At 55.1% G+C, this 20,520-nt stretch overlaps 1 protein-coding gene across 1 annotated transcript; it reads right to left on the bottom strand.

Annotated features, from left to right (window-relative positions):
- Nucleotides 1-8,270, bottom strand: ANO9 (anoctamin 9). Its single transcript, XM_049780932.1, has 23 exons — nt 8,244-8,270; nt 7,364-7,420; nt 7,157-7,276; nt 6,671-6,816; nt 6,259-6,305; nt 6,038-6,096; nt 5,876-5,946; nt 5,209-5,343; nt 5,036-5,132; nt 4,879-4,939; nt 4,704-4,786; nt 4,022-4,126; nt 3,480-3,644; nt 3,362-3,398; nt 3,120-3,231; nt 2,228-2,285; nt 1,847-1,944; nt 1,615-1,763; nt 1,383-1,535; nt 711-858; nt 444-545; nt 276-369; nt 1-186 (listed from the first exon to the last, which is right to left on the bottom strand). The coding sequence occupies exons 1-23, from the start codon at nt 8,268-8,270 to the stop codon at nt 1-3; spliced, it is 2,310 nt and encodes a 769-aa protein (XP_049636889.1).
- Nucleotides 8,271-20,520: the final 12,250 nt, after the last annotated feature.

The raw sequence follows: 20,520 nt of genomic DNA, 5'->3' as shown, positions 1-20,520 counted from the left end.
CTACACCGAGGTGATCTTGAGGACCTGGCTGGGTGCAGGGGATGAGGGAGTCCTGGGCCTAGACCGCCCCCCAGAAATCCGATTTCGCAGCTTCTTGTACTTGTCATCCAAAACACTGTTCTTCACCGACTGCGGCACGTCAGGGACAAACCAGGCTGCCACTAGTTTGATGCACAGAGCCACGTGCTGGAGGCAAGGCCAGAGGGTAAGGGCAAGGGTAGGGGTGAGAGCAAGAATGAGGGGCTCAGATCAGCCCCCCTCCTCCTGCCACCAACCTCGAAGAGGATGAGGAAGCCCAGCCTGATGGCCAGCAGCACCCAGAACTGCTCCGAGAGGCTGTAGTCCGTGGGATTGCGGTAGTCCCGGTACCTGGGAAGGCAGAGGCTGTGAGGTTTGGGCTGAGGGGTGTGGAGAGTGAGCCACGACCCACTGGGGGTTCAGACCTGCATTCAGTCACGTTCTGGGGTCCCTGGATGCTACTGGCATCAGGAAAGTCCTTGGTGTAGAACACGGACAGGCTGTAGTTGGTGTAACCTGTGAGACAGCTTCATGGAACAGAGGGGCCAAGTCAGCACGGAGGGTCCACAACGTGCAGGTTATGCCAGGAACAGAGACCCCCCCCCCCACTCCTGCAGCGTGCAAGGCATCTCCCCAACTTGGGGCCTCCCCATTGAGGTTTTCCCTCCCACCAAGCATCGTGTCCCCCTTACTCGACTCCAGGCACCGCCCTCTGCCCACACGGGCCGTAGTGGTACTTGTATACCATGCGGGGAATGAACTCGGACGTGAAGGCAATGACCATGCCGTTGGCAATAACAGCCAGCACCCCGATGATCTCCAGCACCTGCAGCCACGTCCCTGGAAGCAGTGTGAGTACCGTTGGGGCATGCAGGAAGGCAGCAGGGACTCGGAATTCCCCACCCACACACAGGCAGGCCACCACCCACTGTCTAGGGTTAGGCCCCAAGCCATGGGCAGGTGGGCCGTGACCATCTCACAGCTCATGTGCTTTTGGTCACAGGAGGGGAACAGGCTGCTCTGGGTCACTGCCACTTCCTGACGACCTCACCACAGGCCAGGTTTGAGGCTGCCTTACACTCTATCCTTCCCCCAACTCCCTTCAGCCAGGCCTCCTGCTCTGGCCCTGGTCCACTCAGGCCCTGCTGATCTCAGCTTCACCCAAGGGGTTGCAGGGTCTGGCACTGAGCGAGGGGCCCAGGAAGGGTCCTCCAGTGCCTAGCCTCTTGCAGGGACTCAGAGCCCACCCAGGCCTTGTCCCTGTCCCTGGGGACAAAAGGGCTCAGGTGGACTGTCCCTTTGCGAGCCCCCAATCCCCAGCCCTGGGTAGAACCCTCTTGCTGGGCTGTGCGGTGGGTCCTGACCTATGTCCTTGGTCTTCCGTGGCACTAGGCGCCGCTGCAGCCGAACCATCTTGATGGCGTCCAGGCGGATCTCCAGCAGGTTGCTGATGAAGGCCAGGAGTGGGGCCAGAGGAAAGGCGGCCACGAAGGTGGTGGTGAAGCCGTACTGGATCACTGGACAAGGGGGAATGGCCAGGCTACAGTGGCCACGCTTGGCTCCCCACTCCCCTGCATTCCACCCCATGGGACTCACTCATCTCCATGAACTCGTCGAACAAGCTGAAGGTGTTGACGGGGTTCAGGTCCAAGTTTTTCCGCCAGTCCTGCAGCACAGGGTTCTTGCTTCGGTCCTCAGAGGCCCTCCAGGAACGCCGCCACTTACGCCACTTGAGGCACAGAAGCCTGGGGGATAGGGGACAGAGCTGCAGGGACGGGCTGGGGGCACTGGGGCCTGGAGGTGGGGCAGCCCTGGAGAGAATCCTCACGGCTTCATGTACTCCATGAAGTTGCTGAGTGTCTGCTTCAGGCCCATGATGATGGCCATCTGCATGAAGAGGTCCATCATGCAGCCGCTGAGGTGACACTGTGGGAAGGCAGGGGGCAGGCGAGGGGACAGAGGTCAGGCAGGGGCAGAGGTCAGATGAGGCGATAGAAGTCAGGAAGGGGCAGAGGTCAAGCATGGGGCTGGATAGCAGAGGTACTTGTTCAAGGGCTGAATTTGGGGACCTGAGGGGCAGGCCAGTCCCTGAGGAGATGGGGGCTAAGTGACAGGTCAGGAGTAAGGCTGGGTGGGAGCAGAGGTTAGGCTCAGGGCTAAAGGTGCCTGGAGCAGTCTGGGGTAACCAAGGCATCCTGGAGAGACTGACCTCTTCCAGCTTCCACATTCCCGCCAGGCGCACGGATTTCCCAGGGTGACCGTTGATCCTAGGGAGGTCAGTGAGCTTGGGGGGGGGGGCAACACTGACAGGTGGGGGTCGGGGAAGTGGGGGAAGGGATGGGCACACCCCATAAGCAGGGCTTAAACCATGCAGCCTCCACACACGCAGCTCACACAGATTCCCTCGTACACACGCACTCACACACACACAGCCTGTACCCATGTGTATCACACAGAAACATGGAGGCATAACCGTACTATATGTATAAGCACACACATGCAGCCTGAATTCATACACATAATGCAGCCTGTACCCCATACATGAACACACGTGTTCCTCATTTTTGTACTCACACATACACTCATACTCACACATGTGTACCCTCTGCCATACACATGAGCATGTGCCCAATGCATGCACTAACAGGGCCCTGGAGGAAGCGACTGACCAGTCCTGATCCCCATCCAAAGGAGACTCTGGGCCGAGGCTGTAGGAAGGGGATATTCAGGGGAAAGCGAATCATGGCTTGGATGGGGGATGCTCCAGGACAGCAGATGGCCGCTTTATGGTTTGTTTGTTTTTGTTTGGGGGCATACCCTGTGGTGCATAGGGGTTACTCCTGGCCCTGTGCTCTGAATCACTCCTGGTGGGCTCAAGAGACCTTATGGAATGCCGAGGATTGAACCCAGGTTGGCCACATGCAAGGCAAACGCCCTCCCCGCCATGCTATTGCTCTGGCCCCCACACCAGCTTTTCTATCTGGCTGTTCATACCCAGTTCATATTCTCTACCTCCATGCCCTTCTCTGCTTCTTTTGTTCTCACACAAGTTTCCTGCCAAGTTTCGGAGAGCAGGAGTTACCTTCCCGTGTGGCCCTCACCTGCCCAGAATGAAGGCGATGTAGATGAGGGAGGAGAAGTGGGCGAAGAACTGCAGCGTGAAGAACTTGACGGTGAACTTGCTCTCATGCTCTGAGTAGGTCCTGGGCTCCTCTGTAAACACAGGCGCGCGAGTCGGCTGCCTCCTGACTGGTCTAAGCCCTGCCAGCCCACGTCTGTCTCATCTGTCCCCAGGGCCAGCTTGGCCCCAAACTCCCCCAACTGGAACCTCCCTGCCACTTACCTAGCTTACAGAGTTTCAGGGCTACACACTTATTGACCTGTGGGCAGATGGTTGGGGGCTCAGCAGGGGCAGGAGGGGCACAGCACCCCTCTCCCCACACCCCACGACCCCCTCACACCTTTGTCATGATGATGATCATCATGTAGTGCACCACGGCCCCGGTCACCACCACAGCTGTGGTCACCTGGTTCTCCAGGAAAGACAAAGCCAAGTACCCAAAGGCGGCGGCAGCCATGACTCGGTAGACCACCAGGATGTGGGCCATGCCAATCAAGATGCAGATCTGCCGGCATGGTGGACACAGGGCCTCAGGAGGCTGACCCCACCCTGACTCGAGCAGGGGCAGCAGCAAGATGATGGAACTCCCATACTATGAGCAAAGCCGGCAGCAAAATGACTGAGTCCTCAGTACCACGAGCATAGCCAGCAGCAGGATAACTGAGTGTCCAGTACCATGAGTAGGGCCAGCAGCAGGATGAATGAGTCTGCAGTACCATGAGCAGGGGCAGCAGCAGCAAAATGACCGAGCCTCCCTATACCATGAGCAGGACCAGCAGCAGATGATGGAGCCCCCCGTACCACAAACAGGGCCAGCAGCAGGATGACTGAGTCCCCAGTACCATGAGCATTGCCAGCAGCAGGATGACGGAGCCACCATACCATGAACACAACCACCAGCAGGATGATGGAGTTGCGCAGGAATGAGTGTCGGTGTTTCCTCAGCTCATAGTTGGGGCAGTTGATGAGCTCCAGTGCGATTTCCTCCTGCAGGGCAGCAGGTAGACTCAGACATGGACACATGCGTCACAGGTCACAGGCATTATACATGACATATTCCTCACACATGGGGTACATGCCCTGTGTACAGCACACACATCACATACATGGTCACATGCTCAGGCACAGGATATATGCTTATGATATGGGGTACATGCCACAGACATAGGCACATGCCTCAACACAGGGTACATACCCCAGACATAGGTACATGCCTCAGTGGGGTACATACATCATACAAGGCACATACTTCACATGGAAACATGCCTCATACATTGGCACATGCCTCACAGGACACACTCAGACATGGGTAAATGACTCAATGGGAGAGGACTTGCATCCTACGTAGCACATACCTCCTACATGACACAGGCCTCCTACATAGGCAAACACCACATAATAGGCACACTCATTATACATGGACATGTGCCTCATCTATAGGCATACGCCTCATAAGACACATGCCTCATACATGGGCACATGCCTTGCATATGACAGGCCTTACGTGGCAAGTTTCCCCGCCCCAGCTGCCCCCTCTGCGGACAGGTGGCAGTCTGGTCCTCACCTGGTCCTCGTCCCAGCCATAAAGGTTCCAGTGCAGAATCACTCGAGCCCGCTTCCGCTTCCAGACCTCCAGAAACACAGTGGCTGCAGCCAGGACGAAGACAGGGGCTGTGTGTTGGGGCGCCCAGGGGGTGCCGGAGCCCAGGGCATGGGGTAGGAAAAGCCCCACAACTCACCCCACAGGGCCATAAAGAAGGCAAAAAACACGGTGCCCTCGTTGTCAAAGAGGTGTGTGAGCTGGGGGAGAGAAATGCGGAGGGGCATGTGGGGCATGATTGGCCAGGGCTCCCCCAGGAGAGGGCAGGTTAGAGGAGCCCAGGGAGAGGGACAGACCTTGGCGAAGGTGCAGGTGTCCGAGAGCCGCTGGTAACTACGGTTGTGGTCCCCAAGAGGGCACATGTAGATCTCGTGGGCCTCACAGACTTCCTTGCTGGGGGCAGGCACAGGCTCGAGGCTGCTCCGGACCCCAAGGGCTCCCCCAACCTCCCCTCCCTGCCTGGACCCACCTGATCTGACTGGCTTCGAAGTGCACGAAGCCAAAGAGGAAGACGGCGAGGCCCGTGAGGGCGGCAGGCAGCAGCATCCTGGTATACCAGCCGAGCCAGGTGAAGTACAAGGCCACCTTCTCGCCAAAGTAGTCCCTGGGAAACAACCACATAAGCCACAGGTGGGGACAAGAGGGGAGCACACGCGTGTCTGTTTATTGGGGTGCAGGTGTATTTGGGGCACAGAGGTATGCCTAGAACACAGGCGTCTTAACTCACAGGTATGCCCCAGCACATGTGCCTGGAGCACAGGTGTTGTTTCTGCTCACAGGTGTGTCTGAGCTTATAGTTGAGTCATAGTTCACTGATATGTCCTGAGCACAGGTGTCTTAGCTCACAGGTATGTACTGTGCATCTGAGCTCACAAGTGTGTTGACAGCACAGGTGTCTCAGCTCGCAGGTGTGTACTGGGCACAGGTGTGTCTGAGCTCACAGGTGTCTTAGCTCAAAGTTGTGTACTGGGCACAAGTGTGTCCCAAACACAGATGTGTCTGCGCCCACAGGTGTGTTCTGAGCACTGATGTGTTTCGATCACAGGTGTCTCAACTCACAGGCATGTCAGCTCACAGGTGTGTCTGAGCACATAAGCCTGTCCAGGGCACAGGTGGCTGGCATTGAGCACTGGTACCTGATGTCATCGGTGGGCTGCATCTGGAGCATTTTCTTCCACTGGGCCCAGGAGTCCTTGAGTTTTGTCTTCTGCAAGACACCACGGTGGGGTCAAGGATGAGGCCTCCAGCCTCAGGTCCCACCCTCAGGGCCCCTCTCTGTCCCTCCCTGTCAGCCTCACCTTGTGCAGGGGAAATCTGGTCTCAAAGATCCCGGCCTTCGTCAGTGTCTCAAATGTTTCTGGGTGTCACAGGGTCTCAGGCAAGGGTGGCAGGGCGAGGAAGACCCTGACCCACACCCCCTCCTTGCCTCTGCCTCCTCATGGAGGCTGCTGGGACACTCCTGGCCTGTCCCCTCTGTCCCCTCCTGCTTTCTGCCACCTCAGTCCCCACCCGTCCTTACCACCATCAGACATCTTGCTTTTCAGGATGAAGTTAACGATGCGGATTCTGAAAAAGAACTCAGGATGGTCTACATCTGGGGCCCTGCTGGTCTACAGCCCAGAAGCCAGTCTCCATCAGGTCCAGACGGGTCTCTCCAGCTGCCTCTCCCCTCCCAGGACTCATGTCCAGACCCAGCACCCCCAAAACCGTTTGCCAGCTCCCTGGATTGGTGCATATCCTCATCTCATTACCCAGTGTGTGTGTGTGTGTGTGTGTGTGTGTGTGTGTGTGTGTGTGTGTATGAAGGCTTAGGCCTGTTAGGTACAAGGCGAGGGGGAGAGACATTGGTATGGGGGAACATCTGAACCCCTCTCCTCCAGTCTGCCCCAATGTGATTGGGGCCCCTGGTCCACTGCAGGCCGCTGTCTCACCGGGTGGTGACAGACACAGAGTCTGGGCTGGCCGGTTCTGCCGTGTGGGCGGCTCCGTCGGGTTCCATGAGGAGCATTTGGTACTTCTCGAAGATGCTGTCATTCGCACGAACGCTGTAGAAAACCTTGTCCTCGTCCTCCAACACCTGCAGTGGCACCGCACAACCCCACGGTCACCTCAGCTCTGCCAGGGAGGTGGCCCTTGACTTCTTTTGGAGGGCCACACCTGGTGCTCAGGGGTGACTCCTGTCTCTGCGCTGAGGAACTACATCTGCTGGTGCTCAGGGGACCCTATGGGATGCCGGGGATCGGACCTAGGCTGGCCACGTGCAAGGCAAATGTCCTCCCCACTGTGCTCTTGCTCAGGCCCCCATGGGTGGCATTTTTTGCCCCCACAGCCCACCTCAGTGCCACTTCTCACAGCTTAACCCCAAGGCCCACCTCGGGCCCCTCTGCAAGATCCTCCCCGCCCTCCTCCCCAGATACCTGCACACGTAAGCCCTTCGCCTCCAGCTCCTTCTTAAACTGTTGCTGTTTCTTCCACTTCCTGGAATCCTTCTGGGTGCTCCTGTCAGCCACCAGGATGTAGTCGCATGGCTCAGGGCTCTGGGAAGGGAAAGACCAGAACTGGGCTTGAGGCAGGGTGGGGGGATGTGTGTGCAAGCCTGTGTTCACATGTATGCGTAGACTCACCACTAGTGGGAAACTCTCTTCTCGGCACAACATCGGGACCCGGATGCTCTCATCTTCCTGTGGAAAGAGAAGGTGTGCTGTCACTATAGCGTTTGCTGGCTCAGGCACGGCTGGGCGGAAAACCAGGTAAAGACTCAGGCTGTCAGCACGTACGTCCGTCTGGGTCTAGGGTTGTGCTGGACTCCACAGAGCTCAGGTTGGGGAGACCACACCCAACTGGGGCTTCACAGGTGCCCAGGCATGGCATGGAGGGACTTGGCTCCGCAGTGACCACTGGGCATCCCCACACGCTAGCACCAACCCAGCCAACCAGACACGGTAGTGATTGATAAAAGTTCCAAGGGAGCGTGTGGAGGGGCAGGAGGATAGACCCCTTGGGGGTTGAATTTAGGGATGAGACCTGGGCAGAATCCACATTGCCAACTCCACCCTGGGGTGGGGGCATGGCATCCTGAAGTAAGACTCCACCCCTGGGGCATAGCTTTCTGGGTGGGCAATGCTGTCCTCTATTCTGTCAACTTCCAGTGAGGGATAGAGACAGGAAAGGACTTTAAGCAGGCGTCTGCAAAAGTACCAAGGTCAGGGCCAGAGTGATAGTACAGCAGTAGGGCATATGCCTTGCACACTGCCAACCTGGGACCAACCTGGGTTCAACCCCTACCATCCCATCTGGTCCCCAAAGCCTGCCAAGAGTGATTTCTGAGTGCAGAGCCAGGTGGAACCCTTGAAAGCTTCTGGGTGTGGCTCCAAACTAAAAACCACCACCAACAACAACAAAAAACACTATCAAGGCCACATTCATGCCATCTCAGAGTTCCCTATTTTTTTTGCCCCCCCCTGCCCCTCTTTAGACAAGAAATCACCCTGGAAATCTACTTACTTTCAGAGAGTTGGGACCCTGCACCATGGTGGTTGCCCCTGACATAGAATTCCCTGCTTTGAGAAACACAGCAGGTTTCTGTGGGCCCTAACAGTATAGCACATGACAGTTGTCACCCCCTAAATCTACAGTGCCACCCATCAGTCTGGGCCATCAGGGATTTCCTGGGACTGAAGGGCCCAGGAGAAGACACCAAGGCTCAGTGGCATCTGTCATGAGCTGGACAGAAAGTTCGCGTGGCCAGAGGGGCCTCTGTTGACGCCAGTGTTCCTGGCACTGCACCAGGAGGCAGTGGGGCCCAGTGGACCCCTCACTGTTTTGTCTGTTTTGCTTGAGGATCACACCTGGGGGGTGCTCAGGGGCTGCATGAGACTTCATGATCAGGAGTCACTCCTGATGATCTCAGGGACCATATGTGGTGACAAATCAAACCAGTGCTGTGTTTGCAGCTGCAGCTAGGCATGTGTCTGAACCTCTGCACTGTCTGTCTATTTGTCTTGCTTAGTACTTTTTGTTTGTTTGTTTATTTTTGGGTTTTGGGCCACACCTGGCTCTGCACTCAGAAATCGCTCCTGGCAGGATGCCTATCGAACCCGGATTCATCTTGGGGCGGCTGCTTGCAAGGCAAAGGCCCTACCTCTGTGCTATCGCTTCAGCCCAGCTTACTACATTTTTTTTTTTGGGGGGGGGCCACACCCGGCGGTGCTCAGGGATTACTCCTGGCTGTCTGCTCAGAAATAGCTGCTGGTAGGCACGGGGGACCCTATGGGACGCCGGGATTCCAACCAACCACCTTTGGTCCTGGATCGGCTGCTTGCAAGGAAAACGCCGCTGTGCTATCTCTCTGGGCCCAGCTCACTACTTTTTAACTCTTGTGAGGACCTAAACTCAGCAGAGCTTGGGCCTATGGGTGACACTGCCACCTGTAAGGCAAGCGTGTTCACTTCTGCGGTCTCTCTCCAGCCCTTTTTCCCCCCTTTCTTTCTTTCCTAGTTTTTGGTCACACCTGGCGGTGCTCAGGGGTTACACCTTATTCTTCACTGAGAAATGAGCACTGGAGGTGTTCAGGGGACCAGGTGCAGTGCTGGGGATAGAACTTGCAAGGCAACTGCCTTCACCCCTGCACAGTTTATCTGGGCCCTCTGGCCCCTCACTTAATTCTCCATGCTCATCGATAGACAGATGGAGTTAGGGTAAAAGCTGGTGGCTGGCTGCCTTTGACCCACCCCCACCCCCGTGGGTGGGGTGGTGTTGTGCCCTAAGGATGGTCTGTTCTTGGGGTAACACTGTTCAAAGTGGTATGGTCTGTTCTTGGAGTAGCATTGTTCAAAGTGGTAGCACAGTGGTAGAGCCTTTGCCTTGCACGCAGTCGACCGGGATGGACCCGGGTTCTATCCCCAGCATCCCATATGGCCCTCTTGAGCCTGCCAGGAGTGATGCCTGAGTACAGAGTCAGGAGTAACCCATGCGTGCTGCTGGGTGTGGCACAAAAACAAACCAAAAAGATGGTCAGTGTTACCTCTCCCCACAACTTTCTGCCTAGCTCACCTGGAGAGTGAGACCTTCCCACTGCTGGGAGGGGGCCGTGGGTGGTAATTAAGGCCTGGGGGGGTGAAGGAGAGATTCAGCAAGAGATTCAGCAAGAAGCCTCTGGAGGAAGCAGGACAGGGAGATGAGAGATGGTTGGATGCAGAGAGACTGTTTAGCTTAGAAACCACACTTGGGGGCTAGAGCTGTATAATAAAGCTTCGTGTCTCCTGACTTCTACTGACTGTGGATCATTTCCTCGCAGTTATCCTGACCCCTCAGACCCCCCAGGCCAAAGAAGCTGCAGGCGCCGGGCTGGCCGAGAAAGGCCTCACCATCCATCCACCATCAGCCAGCCCAATCCAGGACTTTTATTCATTTGATTAACACAACAGGTCTGTTCTTGGGGCTGGAGAGATAGCACAGGAGGTAGGACACTTGCCTTGCACCCTGCTCACTCAGGTTTGCTCCCCAGAACCTCAGGTGGTCCCCTGAGTCCTCCCAGGATGGACCCCTGAGTGCAGAGCCAGGAGTAAACCCTGAGGACAACCAGGTGTGTCCCTCAGTAAAGAAATGAGTGCTCGGTGGATTATGGGCCCTTGGACAGAGTTCCACTTGGGCAGTGGTATCCTTGGGTTTTTATTGGTTCTGGAAACAGACAGACTTCGGGGCTGAGATAGTTACTCCCAAGCCTCTGTCCTGGGGGTACCAATAACTGAAGGAAGGGGAAGGCATGGGGGACTATTGCTTTCAGGAAATCCCCTGGATGTGGGGGAGCCCAGGCTCTGGTCTGGAGGAGGCTGTCTGTGGGCTGCCAGTGCTAGAGCTGTGTGTCCCCCTCTGGGTCCAGGTGAGCTCATGCCAGCCAGGAGTCAAAGTTCCTACAGGCAGCACCCTGGGGAGGACACAGCTGTGGGCTCCAGAGGCTGGGGGTTCTCCGGGGCTTCCCATGGCAGCGTCCTGTTGCCCCTCTTATTTTCCAGGTTGGCCCTCCCCAAGGCCTCAGGGTGCCCCACTGCCCACCTCTGCCTACACGTGGTCGCGGCCCTGCTGGCGTCTCCCACCCACCCTCCCTCACAACTACATTCCTCAGCCTGTTCCAGCTCGTCTCCCCAGAGCCGCTCAGGCGAGCCACAGGGATGCCTGGTGAGGCTCCAGCCCCGTGACTGCAGCTCGTGGGGATGTCACAGCTGTGAAGGCCAGACTCTTGTCACATCATGTCGGCTTCCTGAGCCCGCACTTCAGCCCCACATGTCCAGAGGTGACTGTCCCAGTCTAATCATGGCCCTGGACACATGGAGTCCAGTCAGGCCAGAAGGCAGTGGGTGGCGCTGCCCCATTTCCCAGGCCTTCTCGGGCACTCCCTCCACACCCACAGCCCACGGACACCTGGTCAGGTGTGGCTCCATACCTGAAACTCCAGCCTGTGCCGAGGCCGTGATCCTGTCCCCAGCAGGGTGGCAAAGACCCTGGAGGAGGATGCCCACAACTACACCCCCTCAAGGCTGACAGGAAACCTCCAGGTCTGCCAGGGCTGTGGCACAGGGGCCAGGCGAAATCTTCCAAGGACAGAGGCTGGGAGGGCACTGATAGAGGCTGGATCCAGAGATCACACACCGGTGCCCGTTTTAGGGCAGACACCCTCAGCGTAGTGCCTGGCTCGAGACCCTATCTCCCCACCCCTCCGTGGGCTAGTGTGCAAGCCTGTTTGACCTCTCTTGGGCTGGCCTGGTCTGGACCGGTGAGGGGACAAGATACCCGAGAGTCTGCCCGACACTGACCCACCTTGATTCAGGTCTGGGACAGGCGAGTTTCCCCAGGAGGACAATGCTGCACTGAGGCGTCTCTGCTCCTCTCAGATGAACAATGGACAGTTGCCAGGCAGGAATATGGCCTGGAGCAGACCAGCACTCCAGGCCTCGGGGTTCAGCTGATTTTCTGTCCATTCATCCATCTGTCATCTGTCCATTCATCCATTCATCTCCATCTAACTGTCCATCCATCCATTTATCCAGCCATATACCATCCATCTGTCCGTCCATCTCTCTGTTCATCCATCCATTCATCCATCATCTATCCACCTATATTCATCCAACTGTCAGTCATCCATCCATTCATTTGTCCATGTGTCTGCATCCATTGTTGTCTATCCATCCATCAATCCATCTATCTACATCATCCATTTGCCTGTCATTCATCTGTTCATCTATTCATCCATCTGTTCATCCATCTGCAACCATCTATTTATTCACCGTCCATCTCTCCATCCATCCATTCATCTTTATCCAACTCTATCCATCTGTCTATTTTTCCAGCCATACATCATCCATCTGTCCATCAGTCCATTGGCCTACCCCTTTGTCCATTCATCCATTCACTCACTGTTCATCCATCCATCAGACTGTCTACCCATGCCTCTCTCTGCCTATGAATCCATCCATGTCATCCATCTATCCATCTGTCTATCTGTCCATGCATCCATTCATCTGTACATCAGTCCATTCACATCTATCTATTCATTCATCCACCCATCCATCTGTCCATCCATCCATTTATCTGTCCATTTATCTATCCATCCACCTTCTGTTGTCTGGGATGGTTCCTTTTCTGGACAGTGCCAGTTCCCTGTGTCAGACTCACCCTCTGAGAGCTCCAGGGACCAGGTTGCCCAGGTGAGGCCCGTCCATATGTCCCATCTCTGGGATGCTGTGAGCATCCTGATCCCACATCCAAGTTATATGGAACCCCAGAATACCCTGGTACAGAGGGGTGCTCTCTGTTCCCTGCTCTCCATCCACCCCCAGACCACATGTCCATAGGAACCCCCAATACCCCTAAGCTCAAGGACCCTGGTGTCTTGGGAGAAAGTTTCCAGAGATTCAGGGCCAAAAATGCCCCTTGCCCCAGGCCCAGCCACTGGAATTGCTTCATGTCCCACCAAAGAGGCCTTGAGCCCAGCTGTAAATGGTGACATTCTCCCAGCCTCGCTCCTGCCCTGAGGCTCCTGCCCTTCTCCAACCTGGACTCAGCCCCTCCTGGATCCCGAGGCTATTGCTCTGCCCCCCCCATCCACCCAAGGTGCCTTTCACAGAGACCCTGCCCTGCCCCCAGGCTCCTTGTGTCTCTCTGTCCCCACCCCCGCCAGATTCCAGGTGCAAGGACTGGGGGGTATTGTGGGGAGCAGTGAGCAGGATGTGGAGCCTGAAGCTCCACAGGAGGCAAAGAAAGGGGGCTGAGGGCCAATGCGCTACTGGTGTCCAGGGTCTTTGTGGTTAGTGCTCTCAGGGACTGAGCACTTAGCACCACCCAGGACTCAGTAATTTGTGCTCTCAGAGACTCAGCACTGAGCACCACCCAGAACTCAGTAGTTAGTTCTCCCAGGGACTCTCTCTCTCTCTCTCTCTCTCTCTCTCTCTCTCTCTCTCTCTCTCTCTCTCTCTCTCTCACTCATTCACTCTCACTGTCTCATACTTGATCACACTTACTCTCATCCATTCACTCTCTCACTATACTCTGTCACTCATTCACTCTCTTCTGCTCCCTCTCTCATTCATTCCTTCTCTCGCACTCATTCATTCATTCCTTCTCTCATTCACTCTCACACTCACTCTTTCATGCTCTTTCTCTTTCTCTCTCTCATGGATCCCTCTCTGACTGCTTGGCACCAGCCCCTGTGCTTTAGAGGGGGCAGCATGTCCTCCCCCAGGCCCCAGGCCCCAGACCAGAAGGGGCAGCCCTCGGTGGTACCCTGAGGCCTCAGCCCTGTCCACGGCAGCTGTAGGTGTAGGCTCCGTGTGTGGGCCTCGTGGGTGGCCCTGGGGTGAGCGCCTATGCCTCTGCCTCTGCCTCTGCCTGCCAGCCCACGTGCTCCTGAGTGCCCCGGCTTTGGAACTCTGGTGGGAGGGTGGGTGCCTGGGCTGCCTCCCCTTACCTGCATTCTGCCGCGAGTCAGCGTGGGTCCTGGGCTGCAGGTGCAGCCGGTGCTTCCTACCTGACTTCCGCGTGGGCCGCCCCGCCCGGCCCCCGTCCCGCCTCCCGCCCCCAGGTGCCAGCTCCCGGCCAGCCAGGCAGTCCCGGGTCCCAGGGCTGGGTCCAGGTGGCACCGCCCCTGCCCTGACCTCACGGCGCTCACCTGCAAGACTGGCAGCCCGGCTCCGTGGGTGGGGCCCAGGGCTCGCCTCCAGGTTCTCTGGGAGGAGAAGGGCAGATTCCGGGACGCCCCTCCACCTAGCCTGGGTTTGGGCACCCCAGCTAGGGCCTCTGTCCTCGGGGTCCTGGGTCCTGGGCTGGCGCAGCTGCGTGGACCAAGGCTGAGAACACAGCCCTGCTGACTGCTGAGACCACAGGGCCCAGCCCGGGACTCTGTCACCAAGAGTGACTTGAGTGTCCCATGGGGGACAGCCAGTAGGAGCAAGGATGCAGGACGGAGCTCTGCAGGGGTGCAGGAGCACAGTCCCATAGAACAGGGAAGTAGGTCTGGGGGGCAAGAAGCACCACAGAACCACAGGACTGAGAGGACCCACAGTGTCACAGGAGAGGGAGCACCATAGAGTCACAGGACTGGGAGCACTGCAGTGTCATGGAGAGGGAGCATCGTAGAGTCACTGGGTGAGAGTACTCACAGTGGCATAGGAGAGGGAGCACTACTGTGCCATTGGAGGGGAGTACCCAGTTCACAGGACAGGAAGTACCATAGTGTCACAGGAAGAGAGCAACTTAGAGTCACAGAACAGGGAGCAGAGCATCACACATCACGGGTTGCAGCCTTCTGAAGCAACTTGCAACCCTGACTGATCAGAACTGGGTCTGACACTGGTCAGCTCTGATGTCTGTGGGGACAATATATGCTCCCCACTTCTGACTGGGGACTCTGTGACTGGCTGTGACTGTGCTAGACCTGAACTAAATCAGGGGTTGAGAGATGGGGAGGAGAGCTGATAGCACGGAGCTATGCAGCTCAAAGGAAGGTCCCAAAGAGGCTCAGGATGAGGATGGGACCAAGGAGACCCAGAGCGTGTCATGGGAGAGCAGTGTGTGTGTCTGTTTGTGTCTCTCTGTGTGTGTGTGTGTGTGTCTGTGTGTGCACATTCTCCCTGAGTGGAGCTAGAGATCAATGTTCAGGAAGGGGGTTGGCCTGTGGCCCTCCCACCTCAAAAAGCACATGGTCCCACCCTTCGGCCCAAAATGGCTACCCAGCTCCAGCTATCACACTTTCCAGCCAGTAGGGAAAGGAAAGTGAGGCCTACAAGCTGGTCAAGGCTCTGTCCCCCAGCGAGGAGACGGGGCCTACAACTGCTTTTCTTAGGAAGGAGGTGAAGGATGCTGGGGGAGTCCAGGAGTTCTAGCAGAGGCCAGAGGCTTCAGGGCTTTGTCAGAGGTCAGCCAGAGTGAAGTGAGGCAACCTCCAGACTCGCAAGGCCACCAGGCTCTGGCCTCCTGTGTGGTCACACATCCACACATCCCCCTTCCCAGTCTTAGCCCCAAACAGTCCCCTAGCAAGGGACCGTTTGCCCTGGACTCTGACTCCTTTCTTCCTGCCTCTGTGGTATTCCCTCCTCTCGAGGCCCCTGGCCCACAGCACAGAAGCAGCAGCCTCAGAGGGTGGTGAGGACCTGGGTGCCCGGAAGCTGCCCCTGGAGAGTGGACAGAACGCTCCCCTCGGAGGGTGGTGGAAAGGCAGCCTTGTCTGGAGAGTCTGGAAAGGAAAGTGGCCTATCCATGAGTCAACATGTAAGGATTCGAGTTGATACCTGAGTTGGCGCTGAGAATTAAAGACCACCTTTGATAATGTATCATGCAGAACGGGGTTTATTTGGCTAGCTGAGTGTTATTTAAATATAAAATATAGAGTCCTAGGATGGGGGGTGAGGCCTTTCTTGGAGGGGCCCAGTGCCTGTAGACTTTTAGGACGGCAGGTCTGAAGGTTGCAGGATAATGGTGGAGAAATGATCCTCAGGCAGTCAGTTGAAGTTCAGGAGACATCCAGTTTTATTTCAAGGCCCTAACCGCCATGTGCCTTTCTCCAAATGGCTTCTCAGCTAAGATTTTTTGCAGCCTCTTTTTGCTGCCCTCCAAGCACCCTTTCTGCCTCTGCTCTCTCTCCCTCTCCCCCCCCCCCCCCCCCCCCCGCCAGGCAACACCTATATTCCCAACCCAAGACCCAAGTTTTATTTAACCAAGGAAGTTTTGTCAAGGACTCAAGTTAAAATTTTAAGCAGTTTATATAGGGCCTTATAAGCTTTAATAACTTAAGCATTTTTATTGGTTAATATAAGCAGTTTATTTTTTTTAACCATTTATATAATGGGCCTGTTTTTTTTATTATATACATGTTTGGACTATATTATTTTGCACACAAAGCCTATTATTTTGTAGAATAAATATTTTGATTTATTCTTGACTTATTTGGCTTAACTTTGGTTGTTAAGCGGGGGCCTTACGGGTGAAACAGTTTGGACCCGTTTACTTTTTTAATTTTAATAGAATAGGGTTTTGACATCCCTGCTTTTTTTTTTTTTTTTTTTTTTGGAGGGTACATTTTGTGCTTTTATTTTTGAGTTAACTTCCTTTGCCTTAGCTTAGAGTGGAAAAGTATCTAAACTTTTAACCTGTTTCAAGGAAACTACTTTATTCGAGCTTGGAATCGTCTTAGGCCCCTATTTTGGACCCAGGGGACCCTGGTTTTTACAAAGAGTCTGCCACCCACGGAGACCCCATTCTGTGCAGCTGCTTTGGTTTTAGGGACACATCCAGCCTGGCTTGGGACTGAGCTCCTGGGTGGGACTCAAGGGACCACATGGAAGCTGGAGCTTGGATCTGGGTCAGACTTGTGCAAGGCAAGTGCTCCACCTGCCATACCATCTCTCTTATCATTTGCTTGTGCTTTTGTATCAGGCCTTAATCTGGACCTGCCCACTTGGCTTCTCTGTCCTGGGAGTCAGCCCTTCCTTTCTCACCTCTCCTCTCTGGGAAAGCCTGTGTTCTCTCTCCTGTGACATCTCTTTTCTCTCTCCTCTTCTCTGAGGAAGACTGCTCTCTCTCTCTCTTTCTTTCTCTCTTTCTCTCTCTCGTTCTCTCTCTTTCTCTCTCTCTCTTAATTCCTTTCTCTCCTTTTACATAACATTTCTCCACAGAAGAGGAAGAAGAAGCCCATCACTTACACTCTGCAATATCTTTTGCATGTTGTGTCAACAGTTCTGAGGGAGAGAAACCTGCAGATGTGGGTGGCTAAGAACAGGTTTGGATGGATGGAAAGACAGCGGTATTCCTCAGGGCCGCCCAAGCATGTGCAGGGCTCAGGAGGGTGGCAGGTACACCAGGGGTTATGAGATGCAGGATGTCCAGGTGGGCGGCATGTGGGGGCATGTGTGAATTTTTTTCTTAGGGGGTTGAGATAGCACAGTGGTAGAGCCTTTGCCTTGCACATGGCTGACCAGGGCCAGACCCAGGTTGGAATCCCAGCATCCTATATGGTCCCCCGGGCCTGCCAGGAGCAATTTCTGAGCGCAGAGCCAGGAAGAACCCCAGAGAACCACTGGGTGTGGCCGAAAAACCAAAAAACATTTTTTGGGGGGGGCCACACCCGGTGGTGCTCAGGGGTTACTCCTGGCTGTCTGCTCAGAAATAGCTCCTGGCAGACACGGGGGACCATATGGGACACCGGGATTCGAACCAAACACCTTTGGTCCTGGATCGGCTGCTTGCAAGGCAAACGCCGCTGTGCTATCTCTCCGGGCCCCAAAAAACCATTTTTTTCTTCTTTCGTTTCCTAAACACTGTCTACAACCAGCATGTTGCTTGTCATGTTTATTACTTGGCGGTCACACCAAAGTCCATGTTCTGAACTTTAACTTCCCCTGTTGCAGCCTGGACATCACCTCCTGCTTTCCTCTGGGGAAAGGTAGTCAGCGTTGGCACCCGGCCCTGGCAGCAGCCATAGTGCCTCATCCTGGCAAAGCTGGCCCCCTGTGGGGCGGGACCCTGGTCAAGGATCACACAGGCTTCCTGCTTTGCAGTGGACCCTGGACCCTGCTCCTTTCCTGGGAGAAACATACCTGCCACCTGCCTCCAGAAGCTGCAGAGGAAGGTCACAGGGCTCCCTTTAGGAGCCCCAATGCTGCCCAGGGGGAGACCAGTCACACCACAAGGCCTCAAGGACATCTCCTGCCACCTAGAAATCTGTCCCCATTGAATGGTCTTAGAAACCTAGAGGCCCCCTCACCCTCTTGCCCGACCCTTGAGCAGCCTGGCAGGGCCAGGCTGGCCTCCTGCCTTTTCAAAGGCCTAGTGCCCAGCGAGGGTTCCAGCCTCACACACTGCAGGGGACCCTCTTACACAGGGCCACCAAAACTCTATACTGTGACCTGAGGAGCAACCTGCCCTTCTAAGTACTGCACTTGCTCAAGGGGAGAAAAGAAAGAAATTATAGAAATGAAGAGTGTCCAGGAATCCTGAAGAGAGAGATGATTGAACAGTGGGCAGATTGTCTGTCCTTGAAGAAAGATAAAAAGCAATGTATAGGGGGCTGGAGCGATAGCACAGTGGAGAGGGTGTTGGCCTTGCCTGCTGTTGACCCAGGTTCAATCCCACCTGGAGTAATCCCACCGCCTGGAGTAATTTTTGAGTGCAGAGTCAGGACAATCCCTGAGCACTAATGAGTTGCTCCCCCCCCCCAAAAAAAAAACAAACCCAAAAAGCAATGAATAATCTAGTGCTCCTCCTTTTTTTTTTTTTTTTTAAATTGAAAAGGCATCAGTGGGGCTGGAGAGATAGCCTGGAGGTAAAGCATTTGCCTTCCATGCAGAAGGTCGGTGGTTCAAATCCCACATCTCATATGGTCCCCTGAGCCTGCCAGGAGCGATTTCTGAGCATAGAGCCAGGAGTAACCCCTTAGCGCTGCTGGGTGTGACCCAAAAACCAAAAAAAAAAAAAAAAGAAAAAAAAAAAAGAAAAAGAAAAAAAGAAAAAGAAAAGGCATCAGCATTGACATGCACAACAGTAGGCTGTTAGAATAATTTATGTCACCTTGTGATTATTTTCAAGAAAAAAAATAGAGTGAAGTATACAGTGTTTTATTCTTGAATAAGAGTATTTTATTAGTGCTTTACTTTTTCCAATTATTTAAAAAAATAATTGCCCTTGAGATATGAGGGAGACCTGAACTGAGTTCTGGGGACCAGGCACGTAGACCTCGCTTTCACAGAGTCCTGAGCCCACCCCTCACCCCCCCCCCCCCCATGCTTCTGTACCTGTCACCGGGCAGAGACGGTCCTAGAGAGTGGGCAGCACCTTCCCTATGTTCCAAGGGACAATCATGTGCAGGGAGTGGGGTTTTCTGAAACCCCTCAGCTTCTGACAGGAGAAAGAAGGCTCCTTTATAGTGCTCAATCTCATACCTTCGGACCACTGTGTCCTGCCTCCCAGGTTCAGAAACTGGACAAGTACCTGCTGGCCCCGAGACACCCCAGCCTGGTGCCTCTAGCGGCACCTAGAGGCCATCAGCATATCTGGGCAGCCAAGCTTTTACTTGCTTCCCCAGAGCCTTCAGGTCTGGCCTGGACATGGCAGGTCCCAGACACTGCCTGGTGATGCCCCCAGATGCTATTTGAAACTCAAAGTGCAGACCTTCAGTCTCAGCAGCCTTCCAGGCTTGCCAACCAGTGCACAGGTGGGACAGGGGGCTTAGCCAGGCCAGGAGAGGGCCGGCACAGGGACCCCGCGAGGTCAGCCTCTGCCTCTGGGCTCTGGGACCGTTATGAGCTGGCAGAAGGCTCATGAATTTGGTCCAGCAGGGCCCTGTGAATTTGGTCCTGTCATGCTGTCCTGCATAAAGGTCTGGGCCTGGGGCACCCTCAAGAAGCGGAGGCCAGGAGAAACTAAAATGGAGCAGGGGAGGGCAGGAGGGAAACCGGGGACATCAGTGACAGGAAATGTACACTGGGGAAGGGTGATGTGTATTGTATGACTGAAACTCATCATGAGTGTAGGTATCCCTCCCAATTTCTTGTTATCCCATCTACATGATCAGAACCGCCCACACCTGGAATGGGTCGGTAGAGGAGTCTGCCTGGAAGGAGAGAGAGAAGGAGACTTGGAGAGAGAAGAGAGAGGCAGCAAGGAAGCCTGGAGACAGCTGAAAGAGAGAGCAGAGGTAGGAGGGATCATAGAGCAGCCGGAAAGATGCTGGATGGTCAGACCCACCCACAGCTGGGTGGGATCTTCGAGTGGGAATAAAGGTGTTGCTTGGGGAGAAGGGGAAGAAGAAAGGCAGCAAGGGATCATGGAGGGCAGCAGGAAAGAGGCTGCATGTAAAGCTTAGCTTAGAAGCCATGCAGAGAAATGCTGGCTGTCTCCTGAAACTTCATCTGACTGTGAATCTCTCCGCCGTTATCCTGCAGTCTTTTTAGACCCTCCAGTACAGGGGCTACAGGCGCCAGGTTGAGTTGAGGGAGGCCTCACCCCCAACATTAGGACTCTATGTTTTATATTAATACAACACTTGGTTTCTCTCCTCTCTCTCTCTCTCTCTCTCAGTCCTGGGTGGGTAGTTGCTACATGTTGGCGACCTTGGGTGGGCAGGAGGCCCCACTCGGCAGCAGGGCACACGTAGAAAAACTTACAGCTCTGGCAGCCTTGGGCCCTTATAACAGAGCAGTAGCCAAGCAGCAGGCAAACTTGCAGCTTACTGCAGTAACCTGCTGGATAAGGACAAAATTCTACAGGTGAGTGAGTATTCAGGGTGAGAGAGAGA

Source organism: Suncus etruscus, chromosome 9 (genome assembly GCF_024139225.1).
Source record: "Suncus etruscus isolate mSunEtr1 chromosome 9, mSunEtr1.pri.cur, whole genome shotgun sequence".
In the NCBI taxonomy this organism is placed as follows: domain Eukaryota; kingdom Metazoa; phylum Chordata; class Mammalia; order Eulipotyphla; family Soricidae; genus Suncus; species Suncus etruscus.
This window is presented reverse-complemented; position numbering and strand designations above follow the sequence as displayed.